General features: G+C 46.0%; 1 protein-coding gene across 2 annotated transcripts; it reads left to right on the top strand.

Annotated features, from left to right (window-relative positions):
- Window positions 1-4225: 4225 nt before the first annotated feature.
- Window positions 4226-13256, top strand: LOC138072559 (glutathione S-transferase Mu 1-like). 2 transcript variants are annotated; one of them, XM_068963559.1, is made up of 8 exons: window positions 4226-4261; window positions 4536-4617; window positions 5050-5114; window positions 5688-5769; window positions 5869-5969; window positions 6593-6688; window positions 6776-6886; window positions 12814-13256. In XM_068963559.1, the coding sequence occupies exons 1-8, from the start codon at window positions 4226-4228 to the stop codon at window positions 12901-12903; spliced, it is 663 nt and encodes a 220-aa protein (XP_068819660.1). In that variant the 3' UTR covers window positions 12904-13256. The 2 variants fall into 2 exon arrangements, with proteins under 2 accessions (XP_068819660.1, XP_068819662.1); XM_068963561.1 differs by lacking the exon at window positions 6776-6886.
- Window positions 13257-14463: the final 1207 nt, after the last annotated feature.

The raw sequence follows: 14463 nt of genomic DNA, 5'->3' as shown, positions 1-14463 counted from the left end.
CTGCCTATTCAGGGACATGGGTTCAATCCCTGGTCAGGGAAGATTCTACATGCTGAGAAGCAACTAAGCCCGTGGGCCACAACTACTAAAGCGTACACACTCTAGGGTCTGCGAGCCACAACTACAAGCCTGATGCTGCAACTACTGAAGCCTGTGATCCTAGAGCCTGTTCTCTGCAACAAGAGAAGCCACCACGAGGAGAAGCTCACCACAATGAGAAGCTCTACAACAAGAGAAAGCCCTTAGCAGCAACGAAGACCCAGTGCAGCCAGAGGTAAATAAAATAATAAGTAAATAAATATAGAAGTGTATACATGTCCACAAATAATAAAAATAAATTTAAAAAAGAAGAAAGGAAAATCAGAATGCACCACATGTTGATAAGGTCAGTCTTCCTTGACGAAACTTCTATTTTGATTAATAATATATCCATGTATGTCCTAGATCATCTGGTAAATTTCTTTACGCTTTGACATTTCAGACTTTCAGAAAATTTTTAAAAGTACAAAGAACCTGTGTAGACCCCGATACTAACTTTCCACACTTGATTTCTCTGCCTTCTCCCCTCCCTCTCCTTCCGTCTTCTCTCTGTTTCTCAAATGCTCCCTATGAGAACGGGGGCCTTTTGTACCAAAATACCACCCTCTGTGCTCTAAGCTGTCATTGCTAATGTTTGGGTTTAGGTTCATAAGTGACAATGATTTATAATTGTTCTCACTTGTGTTGTCATTTTAGGGTATTCAGGCCACACTTGTCTACAGTTTTTGACAATTTCTGTGTTGCATTTCTGTTTAGAAAGTTTTGAAAAATTACCAAAAAAATTCCCAAGGATCAAGTGTCCTTTTGGGTTATTATTTTTCTTTATAATGCTATTATTCATCCAGAATCTTTGTTTCTTTAGCACATGTTTTGATGTGTGTATGTTTGTTCCATTTGTTTGTAACATTAATTAGCCATTACCTGAGAGAGATTTCCCAACCTTTAGAAATTGTTTGACAAATTTTTAGGTATCTTCCTCAGTCCTGATTTTTACTATCATGTAAAATTTTGTTTTTGTTGTTAGACTACTGTTATATTGATTTACTAATGTTTTCAGACAATTAACTAAGGGTTTTATAAACATTTGTTTAAATGTGGAATTTTTTGTTCTTAGCATTGTTTATTTTCCATAATTTTCACCTTGAACTTGGTTCCTTTTCTAAATTCCTGAAACCCAAGTTCATCTGTGTTTCCTTATTGAAAATAATATGAGCAAGTAGTAAAAATTTGTCAAACACACAATTTGGCAGTAAATTGTCACTGGGTCTTTTATTTTGTTATTTTCATGTTAAAAATTGTTCTTTATATCTTGGATATCCTAAGCTTACACAGACTATTTCCAAGTCTTAAAAAAATTAATAAGTAGGGCACATTTTAATTCTATTGTTTGTACTCACTTATACTGTATAATTTAGTATTCTGAGGCTATTTCACATACAGTTTCTGTTAATTCACTAGAGAATTCAAAAGGTCAATAGTAGAGCTGGAGGGAATATGGAAAGCCATGCAGGAGACCAGAGGCTGGACTTCTTGGCTGGATACTGGACACTATATGTTTTGATGTCCTGAACAGTGTTCTCTAAAATATTAGAACTTGTCAACGTGTTACAGTCAAACAAGAGCATTTGTAAATCCAGAAGACTAGCCACACTGACGCTGAATATCAGCGAAGCAACCACTGGCTGCATCAGGCCCTTCAGTCCCCTCTCCAGTTTCCCGGGTCCCCCTGCCCCCTACTGCCTTCCACACACCCACTGCCCCCACTGGTGGGACCCCTGGGCCTGGAGGCCGAGTCTGAGAGCCATCTCTGCCAGCCCCCTCCTCCTCCTGCAGGACTGACGTCTTCCTCCTGATGGGGCTGCCTGTGCTCGGGGGCCCATCCCTGTGTCCCCAGTTCCTTGTCCCAGCAGGCACGGCCTCTTTCTCCTGCCTTCAACCTCCCTCCCTCTCAGTGCCCCTCGGGGTTTGAGCACTGAAAATCTCTCCCATACTTAAAAATTCCTCCCTGTATTTCCCAGAAGACTTCCAGCCTTTATTACCCAGGATGGTCTTACTCTCATGGCTACTATACGACAGGATCACAATGACTGTTTTTTGCATAAAAGGAATGAAGGACGGATGAATAAATTACATTATATTACAGTATCAGCTTTACCTACTTTAAAAGTTATTCTTCTCTTTGTTCATTTGAAACAGCCTTTTTCTTCATGGAATCTAGTCATGTTTCTATTCTAAGCTCAAGATGTGTAAAACCCAGAATGGCAACTCCTTAATGTGCTATGACATATAATTTTCAAGAGGGCCAGCACTTTTGTGTTTGCATGGCCACCATCATCTCCCTGTGGACAAACCTACCAGGGTATCTACCTGACTTGAGCCACATCCTGAGTCTGCACCCAGAGCTGAGCCCTGAAGACTTGCAGGGTAGGAACTAGAGGGACCTAGAGGGACTGAGCTCTGCTGGTCTCTGCTGATACACTCTCCCTTCTCCCTAACTTAGCAGAGATGTGCACACTCTGTGATTTAATGCAAATTAGATAAAGTCTATCTGTATCCTCAACTCCTTGGTGGTTTGAAACTTTTATGAATACCTGGTTCACATTAGTTCAATCTGAACAAAGTGTTACCTAGTTTAACTTATTTTTCTAGTACATCAACCTTGAATTATTTTTAAAAATATTTATTCATTTATTCGTCTGCACTGGGTCTTAGTTGTGGCATAGGGGATCTTTGATCTTCCTTGTGGCATGTGGGATCCTTTTTTTTTTTAAGTTGTGGCATGTAAAACTCTTAGTTTTGGCATGTGGGATCTAGCTCCCCAACCAGGGATCGAACCTTGGCCCCTTGCATTGGGAGCATGCAGTCTTAGCCACTGGATCACCCAGGAAGTCCCTCAACCTTGTGTTTTAACGTGTAGACCCACTTGTTTTTAAATGTTCTTCTCATCTGTTTTCATATATCCACTAATTTGTAATAATCTTTAAACAAAGAATAGGAAACACAGGCCAACTTATGTCCTATTCTCCTAAATTTGAAATAGTCTTCAAACTTCCAAGAAGAGCACTGACAAGTAGAAGCTGGTTTTCTGGAGGTTATATCACAGAGAGAATTCAAAGGACACTTGAACCATCCTCTCACACACAGAACCACACAGGGGTCAGGAGGCAGGATGAGGGCTGGAATCTGTGGACCTGGGCAGCTGAGGGTGTGCTGGGCCCACTCTGACTGCGGTCCTGTACACCATCCTTCGGGTTCCTGACTGCCATCCCTTCTGGCAACTCTCTGCTACAAGAGAGGAAACTGACTACTCTGAGGACAGCTCCTCCCCTTTCAGTCACATTCCTTCTGTGACCACCATTCTCCCCATCACTGTATCATGTGAGGGACATCTAGCTGGCTGTTAGGATATTTCTGGACTGCACGTTGATATCTTCTTTGCTGGGCCTGGTTCTGGATTTAGATTCACAATCCAAACCATAAACTAGTTGATTAATTTACATTTGATCAGTTTCACTTGTAGAACAGCAGGGAAGGGCTGGGTCCTCCATAGGAAGAAAGGTACTGGGACAGTTTTCTTGACCTGGGTGGTTCTTCCTATCCCCGTGATAGGATTTTCTTCCAAGACTTGAGGCTGTTAGGGATCGTTAACTGACTGAAGAGCTTTAGGACTGCCTGGAGTCCTGTTCTTCCTGTGACAGGTGCCAATTAAACTCAATTTGAGGGGCACCTGCTCTTGGCCTAAACTTAGTGGTCAGAGCTCCCCAGAGCTCGCGGGATATCTGAAGCCCAAGGGCAAAACTAAGCGGTTCCTGAGAGGGAAGGGAAGGCAGAAGAGCCTTGCTGCTGTTGATTCCGGTTTGTTTTCCTGAGCGTGCCACCAACTCCACCGACTTAGCAGAGATCTGACTGGGATCAGGAACCAGGTGAGCCCGACCCGGGGATTCTTGGCATCTCAGAACCCACACCATGTCTCTGGAGACCCCTTGGCTCTGAGGCAGAAATAGGCCTCATTTTCGCTTGCCTAGGGCTGCATCTGGGAAAGGCCTCGCCGAGTTGGGGGCCGCGCTGGGGGTGGGGCCTAGAAGAGGGGCGGGTGCTTCCGGCTGCACCTTCACCGCCGGGTCAGAGGATAAATTTCCAGACCGGTCCGTGTGAAGTGTTTCCACTCAGCACGGAAACCAGCCCCATGACCATTATCCTGGGTTACTGGGACATCCGCGGAGTGAGCTGGGGTCACAAAGGCGGGAAGGATGGAGGCCGGCAGGGTAGGGCGGATTGGGGGTGGGAAATACTGTGCAATGGGGATTGATTTCACTAGAATATTCCTCTTCAGAGCTTGGTGGAGCCAAGCCCAAAGTCCTATCCCTCTGCCCTTTTTTCTCAAGCGGGGCTTGTGCGCGGGAGTGTGGGTGGGGCTTGGTGTTGAGGTTGTGGGATCACAGAAAGTCAGGCAATTAGGACCTGACATCTGCTCTCCCTCTGGCCGTCTCTCTCAGTTGGCCCATGCCATCCGCCTGCTCCTGGAGTACACAGACTCAAACTATGAAGAAAAGAAGTACACGATGGGGGACGGGAATGGCATCCTTGTCATGGCCTGACTTCTGCCAAACTCATGCTGATTTGGTGCCAAGCATCCCATGTTCTGACCCCTGTTCAAGTCTGTCGCCCTCCCCTCCAGCCCGCCCAGCTGGAGCAGGGACCTGCCCCTTCCCTAACCCTTTAGGGTGCAACTGGCCTCCAAGGAAGGATATGAGAGCCCACAGCTGGGTCCTGTATCAGCCATTGGCATAGGCTCCCCTTAGTGCTTACCTAAACCCTTTGTAAGGATTACTCACCTAGTTTCAAGAAGTTTCTAAGCTGGTTTTTCCCCTCAAAGCTCCATGTGAGATTAGTGGTTTAGATTCCAGATCCACCAGTTCAGGGGGGTCTTGCCTCTACTCCTTGCTGGGTCCCCCTGAAAGGAGGGTTGGATTCCTGGGAGGTTGTTTCACTGCATCTTCTTTTTCTCAGCTCCTGACTATGACAGAAGCCAGTGGCTGAATGAAAAATCCAAGCTGGGCCTGGACTTTCCCAATGTAGGTGCAGGGGTGGGGTGCTGGGAGGGGGAGTGGACAGTGTCTCCATCCATCTCCTTTCCTGGCTTAGAGGTTTCAGGAACAGGTGCTTTCAGCTCTGTCTCTCAGCTTCCTGGTTCTGTTTTCTGCCTTTCCATGATGCTCTGTGTCCCAGCTCATCCCTCCATTTTACAACATATCATTTAGTGTCTGCTGGAGAAGGAAATGGCCCCCACTCCAGTACTCTTGCCTGGAAAATCCCATGGATGGAGGAGCCTGGTAGGCTGCAGTCCATGGGGTCGCTAAGAGTTGGACACAACTGAGCAACTTCACTTTCACTTTTCATTTTCATGCATTGAAGAAGGAAATGGCAACCCACTCCAGTGTTCTTGTCTGGAGAATCCCAGGGACGGGGGAGCCTGGTGGGCTGCCGTCTATGGGGTTGCACAGAGTCGGACACGACTGAAGCGACTTAGCAGCAACAGCATTTAGTGTCTGCAGTGGGCCAGGCTCTGTGAGTGCCAGATTTCATCTCTGCTCTTACTCAAGGGAGGAGATGCAGGTGGCCCAAGTGACCAGGCCCTGTTCTTCCAGCTGCCCTACCTAATTGATGGGACTCACAAGCTAACCCAGAGCAATGCCATCCTTCGCCACATCGCTCACAAGTACAACATGTGTGAGTGGGCATGGGGTTGGGGGCAGGGGCACAGGTGGCCATGCCCTGGGCTGGACTGGGGTGGGACGCTGAGGGTGAGTCTCTGTTGTGTGGCCACAGGTGGGGAGACAGAGGAGGAGAAGATTCGAGTGGACTTATTGGAGAACCAGGTTATGGATGTCCGCTTGCACATGGCCAGGATCTGCTACAGCCCTGACTTTGTGAGTCGTTTCACATTGGACTGGACAGGGTTTGAAACGCTGGACACAGTCCTCTACGCTGGAGAATCTTAGGAAAGACTCCAGCTTCCTCTGGGTGGAAATTCAGTTCCTCGACAAGTGTTTACATTGTTAACCCAGTGTCTTTTCCTCAACAGCTCTGGCATAAACACAGGTGCCTAGTAGGCAGGCCGGGGTCAGACTTTATTCCTCTCCCTCTTGCCTTTCAGCCTATCAGATTCTCCAACTGTCCAGAAACTGCTCAAGCGTCTACACTTTTTCCTAGTCATTCTAGTGCTTATTGGCCTGAGGTCTGAGGACCGAGCTTTGCCAGGTCTCACAGCACTGCTGGTCTGACCCAGGGCAGGTGTCTGGAGCTGAGTGGTGACAGGTTCATGAACAGTGTGGTTTCACCCTTTGTCTTCCCATCGCCTCTCGCAGATGGGAGGTGGTACCCAGAGGAGTCTGATGAAGACAGGTGGTTGAATTGCAGCCTGGGCACTGACCCAGGTGCAGTCAGTGGACATGGCTGCTCACCTGACAGCTGGAATCAGACACAGCCCTGGGAGGCCTGCTGTCTGCCAGGGAGGCTGTCTGAAGGCAGTGACAGCTGTTTTATGTCTCAGGAGAAACTGAAACCTGGTTACTTGAAGGAAATTGCTGGAAGGATGAAGCTCTTCTCAGTTTTTCTGGGGAAGAGGTGTCGGTTTGCAGGGAACAAGGTAAGGGGGATGGCTTTGGGGGAGCGAGAGCTGCCATTTTCCCCAGGTTCAGAGTTCGGTGCACATTCATGCTTTGTCTTCCTGCAGCTGACCTATGTGGATTTCCTGGCTTATGACATCCTTGATTTGCAACGCATATTTGAGCCCCGGTGCCTGGATGAATTCCCAAACCTGAAAGATTTCCTCACCCGTTTTGAGGTCATTCCCATGATCCCCCCTGGTATTTATGTCTCTTCTCCCGCCTTTCCCTGATGCTTTCCTGGGTGTATGCATGCTAAGTTGCTTCAGTCATGTCCAACTCTTTATGACCCTACAAACTGTAGCCTGCCAGGCTCCTCTGTCCATGGGATTATCCAGGCAAGAATACTGGAGTGGGTTGCTATGCCTTTCTCCAGGGGATCTTCCCAATCCAAAGATCGAAACTGCATCTCTTTTATCTCCTTCATTGGTAGATGAGTTCTTTATCACTAGTGCCACCTGGGAAGCCTGGATGATTTTCTAGTTGGAACTACAATGAAGAATAGCATTTATGGAGAACTTGGTTTATGCCAGAATCTCTGCTTAGCAATGACATATATTGTGTCAGATTTAATCTTTATAACGTTACTACATGGTAGAAAAATTATGCTCTTCATTTTACAGATAAGGAGTCAACCTGAAAGGACAAGTAGTTTCTGTAGGTCACAGAACCAGAACAGGCTGTGCTGGGCTCCCAGGCAGAGCGTCTGACTTCCATGGGCAGCATCAGTGGCTTCTCATTTCCTGGAGGAATAAAACCCTCAGGTTCCTTTCATGACTGTGTTGAGAGCTCTGGAAAGTGTGGGGGAAGCAGAACCTTGAGGAGATGGTATGAAGCTGGCATTAGTAGAGTGAGACACAGTAGGATTGATATCAAGGACTAAAAACACAGACAATATTTTCTCCTCGTCTCCAAAGGGCTGTGCAGCAATTGAGTCTCTGCCTGTTGTTCTGAGATTCTCAGAGCTGTAGTTGGTGGCTTCCCTGGTGACTCAGATGGTAAAAAATCTGCCTGCACTGTGGGAGACTCTGGTTTGATCCCTTAGTTGGGAAGATACCCTGGAGAAGGGAATGGCTACCCACTCCAGTATTGCCTGGAGAATTCCATGGACAGAGGAGCCTGCGTGGGCTACAGTCTGTGGGGTCCCAAAGAGTCAGATGTGACTGAGTGACTAACGTAACATTTCTGCTAACGTAATATAGATGTCCTGTGCAAGGATTTTATCTTGACTCCTCATTTGGTGGGTGCTTTCCTTTCCTCCTCATCTCCTATCCTGTCTTCCTTCCTGTTACTCCAGATTCTGTCTGAAAGATGGGTTAGTATTTTCATTTTAAGTCACATTCACTGATCTGATCCTCTCCCCTGTATGAGACACTGTGTCAGGCACAGTGGGATACAGAAGTCACACAACCCTGGTGCCCTGTGTCTGGGGCTCAGTGTAGCTGGAGAACTATAGGAACCCTGAGCTGTGTGGTGTGGATGGAGCCACCTTAGTGCTGGAGGAGCACAGCCTGACCTCACCTCCCAGCTCATCATTCACCCAACTGGAAAGCAACAGAGTCTGCTTTGTGACAGGTATGGGAATTTGAAGCTCTTATCCAAGAGGTTTTTCAGTCTACAGTCTGTTTTGTATGCCCATGTCTATCATGAAATCTGCTTTCTCAGCTAGTTCTCATCAGCTCTAGTTCTGGTCCAAGCCTTAGTGCTTTGAGAATTTTGCAAGAGCTGGGGTGACTGCCCAGCAGGGAGGATGGGGACAGATGTGGCCTGCAGTATGTGGCCTGTTGGGCCCTGGGCTGTGGGGCACAGGCAGCCCTGGATCTTAGAGTCCTGGGCACTCTTGGGCACTGTCTGTCCTGGGAAGATGGTGCACAGGTACACTTTAGTGTTGCTGGGCTGGCTTTAGCAGGACTGAGGATGAGGTAGGTTGAGGGCCAGTGAGAATGGGCTCAGGTCCCAGTCCAGGCAATTGGTCTATATCTTTTAAGTGGAAAAATTAGAGTCTGGCCTAGCCTAGTCTTGTTGCTTCAACCCTTATATCATGTTTCATCCATGTTTTCCTGAATAATTGGGTGAAATGTGGTCTCTTCTGCAAGTTGCTTGGGCACTTTCTGAGCACTTTTGTTTTCCTAGGGCCTACCTGTTTGTGGAAACCCTTGCAACTAGTAGCCTTTTCTGAGAACGATAATAATTTTGGAGAATGAGAAGAACAAATACTCTTAGACCAGATGTCAGTTGGAAAAAAACACCCTCACAATTTAAGAACAGTGTTGTTCAGTTGCTCAGTTGTGTCTGACTCTTTGCAATCCCATGAACTGCTACACACCAGGCCTCCCTGTCCTTCACCATCTCCCAGAGTTTGCTTGAACTCATGTCCATTGAGTTGATGATGCCGTCCAACCTTCTCATCCTCTGTTGCCCTGTTATCTTGCCCTCCATCTTTCCCAGCATCAAGGTCTTTTCCAATGAGTCAGTTCTTCCTATCAGGTAGCCAAAGTATTGGATCTTCAGCTTAAGCATCAGTCCTTCCAATGAATACTCAAGGTTGATTTCCTTTAGGATTGACTGCTTTGATCTCCTTGCAGGTCAAGGGACTCTCAAGAGTCTTCTCCAGCACCACAATTCAAAAATATCAATTCTTTGGTGATGAGCCTTCTTTATGGTCCAACTCTCACATCCATATATGACTATTGGAAAAACCATAGCTTTGACCAAACAGACCTTTGTTGGCAAAGTGATGTCTTTGCTTTTTAATATGCTGTCTAGGTTTGTCATAGCTTTCTTTCCAAGGAGCAACTGAAAGTGAAAGTCACTCAGTTGTGTCTGACTCTTTGTGACCCCATGGACTGTAGCCTGCCAGGCTCCTTTGTCCATAAAATTATCCAGGCAAGAATACTGGAGTGGGTAGCCTTTCCCTTCTACAGGGAATCTTCCCAACCCAGGAATTGAACCCAGGTCTCCCGCATTAGGCGAATTCTTTACTGTCTAAGCCACCAGGGAAGCCCTTCAAGAAGCAAACATCTTCTAATTTCATGGCTTCAGTCACCATACACGGTGATTTTGGAGCCCAGGAAAGTAAAATCTGTCACCACTTCCACTTTTTCCCCTTCTGTTTGCCATGAAGCAATGGAACTGGATGCCATAGTCTTGTTTTTTTGAATGTTGAGTTTCAAGCCAGCTTTTTCACTCTTTAACCTTCATCAAGAGGCTCTTTAGTTCCTCTTCACTTTCTGCCATTAGAGTGGTATCATCTCCTTATCTGAGGTTGCTGATGTTTGTCCCGGCAATCTTGATTCCATCTTGTCATTTATCCAGGCCAGCATTTCGCATGATGTACTCTGCATGTAAGTTAAATAAGCAGGCTGACAGTATGTAGTCATGTCTTACTCCTCTCCCAGTTTTGAACCAGTCTGTTGTTCCATCTAAGGTTCTAACTCCTACATACAGGTTTCTTGGGTGATAGATAAGTGGTCTAGTATTTCCATTTCTTTAAGAATTTTCCACAGTTTGTTGTGATCCGTACAATCAATGAAGCAGAAGTGGATGTCCGTCTGGAACCCCCTTGCTTTTTCCATGGTCCAACAAATGTTGGCAATTTGATCTCTGCCTTTTCTAGACAGCTTTTACATCTGGAAGTTCTTGGTTCACATACTGTTGAAGTCTAGCATGAAGGATTTTGAGCATAACCTTGCTAGTATGTGAAATAAGTGCAATTGTACAGTAGTTTGAACATTCTTTGGCATTGCCCTATTTTGGGATTGGAATGAAAATTGACCTCCTCCAGTCCTGTGGCCACTGATCAGTTTCGCAAATTTATTGACATATTGAGTGCAGCACTTTAACAGCATCATCTTTAAGGGTTTTCAATAGCTCAGGTGGAAGTCTGTCACCTCCGCTAGCTTTGTTCGTGTAAAGTTTCCTAAGGCCCACTTGACTTCACACTCCAGGATGTCTGGCTCTAGGTGAGTGGCCACACCATTGTGGTTATCTGGGTCATTAAAACCTTTTTTGTGTAGTTCTTCAGTGTATTCTTGCCATCTCTTCTTAATCTCTTCTGCTTCTGTTATATCCTTACTGTTTCTGTCTTTTATTGTGCCCTTCCTTGCATGAAATGGTCCCTTGATCTCTCCAATTTTCTTGAAGAAATCTATAGTCTTTCCCATTCTGTTGTTTTCCTCTACTTTGCATTGTTCATTTAAGAAGGCCTTATCTCATTTAATAGATTTTGCTATTCTCTGCTGCTGCTGCTAAGTCGCTTCAGTCGTGTCCAACTCTGTGCGACCCCAGAGATGGCAGCCCACCAGGCTCCCCCGTCCCTGGGATTCTCCAGGCAAGAATACTGGAGTGTGTTGCCATTTCCTTCTCCAATATCAGTTGAGTATTTCTGTCCCTTTCTCCTTTGCCTTTCACTTCTCCTTTTTTCCTCAGCTATTTGTAAAACCTCCTCAGACAACCACTTTGCCTCCTTGCATTTCTTTTTCTTTCAGATGATTTTGGTCACTGCCTCTTGTCCAATGTTATGCACTGCCATCCATGTTCTTCAGGCGCTCTGTCTACCAGACCTAATCTTTTGAATCTATTAATCACCTCCACTGTATAATTATCAGGGAATGGATTTAGGTGCTGCCTGAATGGCCTAGTGGTTTCCCCTACATTCTTCAATTTAAGCCTAAATTTTGCAATAAGGAGCTGATGGTCTGAGCCACACTAAGTTCCAAGTTTTGTTTTTACTGACTGTGTAGAGCTTCTCCATCTTTGACTGCAAAGAACATAATCAATTGGATTTTGGTATTGGCCATCTGGTGGTGTCCTTGTGTAGAGTTGTCTCTTGGTTTGTTAGAAAAGGGTGTTTACTATGACCAGCTTGTTCTCTTGAGAAAACACTGTTAGCCTTTGCCCTGCTTCATTTATGTACTTCAAGGTCTAACTTGCCTGTTATTCAGGTATCTCTTGACTTCATAGTTTTCCATTCCCATTCCTGATGATGAAAAAAGACCGTTTTGTTTTGATGTTAGTTCTAGAAGGTGTTGTAGGTCTTCATAGAACTAATCAACTTCAGCTTCTTTGGCATCAGTGGTGGGGGCATAGATTTGGATTACTGTGATGTTGAATGGTCTGTCTTGAAATGAACCAAAATCATTCTGTCGTTTTTGAGATCGTACCCAAGTACTGCATTTTGGAATCTTGTTGACTATAAGGGCTATTCCATTTCTTCTAAGGGATTCTTCGCCACAGTAGTAGATATAATGGTCCTCTGAACTAAATTCTCCCTTTTCTATCCTTTTTATTTCACTGATTCCTAAGATGATGTTTAATCTTGCCATCTCCTGCTTGACCACAACCAATTTACCTTGATTCATGGACCTATCATTCCTGGTTCCTATGCAGTATTATTCTTAAAAGCATCAGACTTTGCTTTTACTACCAGATACATCCAAAACTGAGCATTGTTTCTGCTTTGGCCCAGCCACTTCATTCTTTCTGGAGCTTATGCATCTTAACCATCTAGGGACCATGTATCCAAAACACAGAAAGTTTCATCTTGTTTTTTCTCATCCTGAATTCCCTTGCAGGCACTATTGATGGGCAGCTGCCCTGTGGGTCACTTAACTGTTTGTGTAAGTGGCTGATGAGTGAGCTTCCTTGTTTTCAGCTGTGGGAAAGGGGGTACAGCAGAGAGACTCACAATGGAGAGGGAGAGCAAGCAGGCTACATTCTAGCCATATTGCTTACGTGTGGTGTGATCATGAGGGAGGTGCTTATCTTCTGAGTGCCTCAGTTTCCATTCTGATAAATGATCTCAGTAGAACCCATCTTGCAGGGGAGTCGTGAAGAGATTCTGAACCTATGTTATAATGTCTAATGGATATACAGCACCATTTAATACAGTACAGAGTCTCTGTATGTGGTGAGTCTGGATGTCAGAGGAATTACAGGAAATTGGAAGAGATAACTTCCCAGAGCTGGGGACCCCAGAAGACTTATCTTTTGCCCCAACATTTGATTCCCACATGGAAGGGCTGTACCCCAGGTCCCAAACTTGGGGAGAGCTGCCTGGGTTCCAATGGGGCAGCAGGAGGCCTGGTGTTCTTTTTCCCACCCTCAGGGCCTGAAGAAGATCTCTGCCTACATGAAGTCCAGCCGCTTCCTCCCCAGCCCTCTGTTCCAGAAGCTTGCCGTGTGGGGCAACAAGTAGTGCCTGCAACCAGGAGATGGGTGTGAGGAGCCAGTGCCTTGGAGACCAGGTGGACCTCCTGCCCGCGGAACCATCTGTCTTTTTCTTTTTCCTTCTGTTCACTCTAGATGGCTTCTTGGCCCCCTTATCCCCCTCCCACACCCCTTTCCATCCCTACTTTAAAGATCCAGTTTCCCACTATTTTTGAGCAAAGTTCCTCCCCCACTGCACATTATCCCTCCTGCACTAAAGCCACCCAGACTGTCCTTCCCTTCCATGATTACTTCTGCTGTGAGCAGCCCAGCCAGACCCCTGGCCCACGGGGCTCTGCTCTGAGCTCCCAGCGCTGCCCTGAAGACCAGACCTGACCTGATGTGCAGGCCCTGCTTCCCAGTGTGGTTCCTGCCCAGCCTGTCTGATGCCCAGTAAAGCTTTATCACACCTGCTGTGTCTTGTCTTATTCTCTCAGGGTTTCCTGGAGTCATGACTGAGTGTGTTGGGTGTGTGGGGGTGTCTGTTTTCCCCTCTTGTCCACTGCGGGGCTCCATGGATAGGTATGGGTGTGTGGGGGGATGGAGTGGGGTAGACTGTTGGGGATGAGTAGGTTATATGATTGCTTGTTCATTTCTATCTCCACTTCATGTACCTCTGTTTCTTAGCATCAGATCTCTGCAGAAGGGGAGCCCTTCTATGTCTGGTTCCCTCTTTAATTCATCATTCATGGGCTGCCTCCTGTCAGCTTGCAGTATTCTGTGTCATGGTTCAGGGGGCTCTCGGGTGCTGGGGAAGGGGTCTGAGTAGTCTACTGATGGTGTGGGATCCTGGTGGATTTGCTTGTCACCCTTTCATGGAAGCTTACCCTGCTTTAGATACCCTTCATCTGTGTTCTTACAACATGCATGTGTGTGTGCATGCATGCTAAGTTGCTTCAGTTGTGTCCAACTGTTTGCAACCCTATGGATCTAACCTGCCAGGATTCTCTGTCCATGGGATTCTCCAGGCAAGGATTCTGGAGTGGGCTGCTGTTCCCTTCTCCAGGGGATCTTCCTGACCCTGGGATCAAACCTGAGTCTCCTGTGCCCCCTGCATTGACAGGCGGATTTGTTACCACTGAGCCACCTGGGAAGCTCTATTTTTAAATACGTTTTTTGTAGTATACAAACTTTGTGTATTAACTTACAAAATTTATTTGTTTTTTAAAGTTCCTCTCATTAATTACCTATATCCACTACTTTGTAGTAGCCTTTCAACAAGGAAAAGAAACCGCAGTCCAATGTATGTTCTATTCTCTTAATTTTGAAATAAACTTCTGCCTGCAAAGAGGACAGTTGGCAGGTAGGACATTATTCTTGTGCAGATTGTACCTCAGATCACAGATCACAGAGTGACATCAAAAGACACTGAGCCCTCACACTACTATATATAAGATGCATTACCAGTAAGGATGTACTGTACAGTGCAGGGAACTCTACTCAATAGTCTGTGATAATCTATGAGAAGAGGATCTGAAAAAGGGTGAACAACCTGTATGTGTATGACTGAATCACTTTGTGGTACACCTGAAACTAACACACCATTGTA

Source organism: Capricornis sumatraensis, chromosome 2 (assembly GCF_032405125.1).
Source record: "Capricornis sumatraensis isolate serow.1 chromosome 2, serow.2, whole genome shotgun sequence".
Taxonomy (NCBI): domain Eukaryota; kingdom Metazoa; phylum Chordata; class Mammalia; order Artiodactyla; family Bovidae; genus Capricornis; species Capricornis sumatraensis.
Note: the sequence above shows the minus strand (reverse complement) of the source record. Positions and strands in the feature narration are given on the sequence as shown.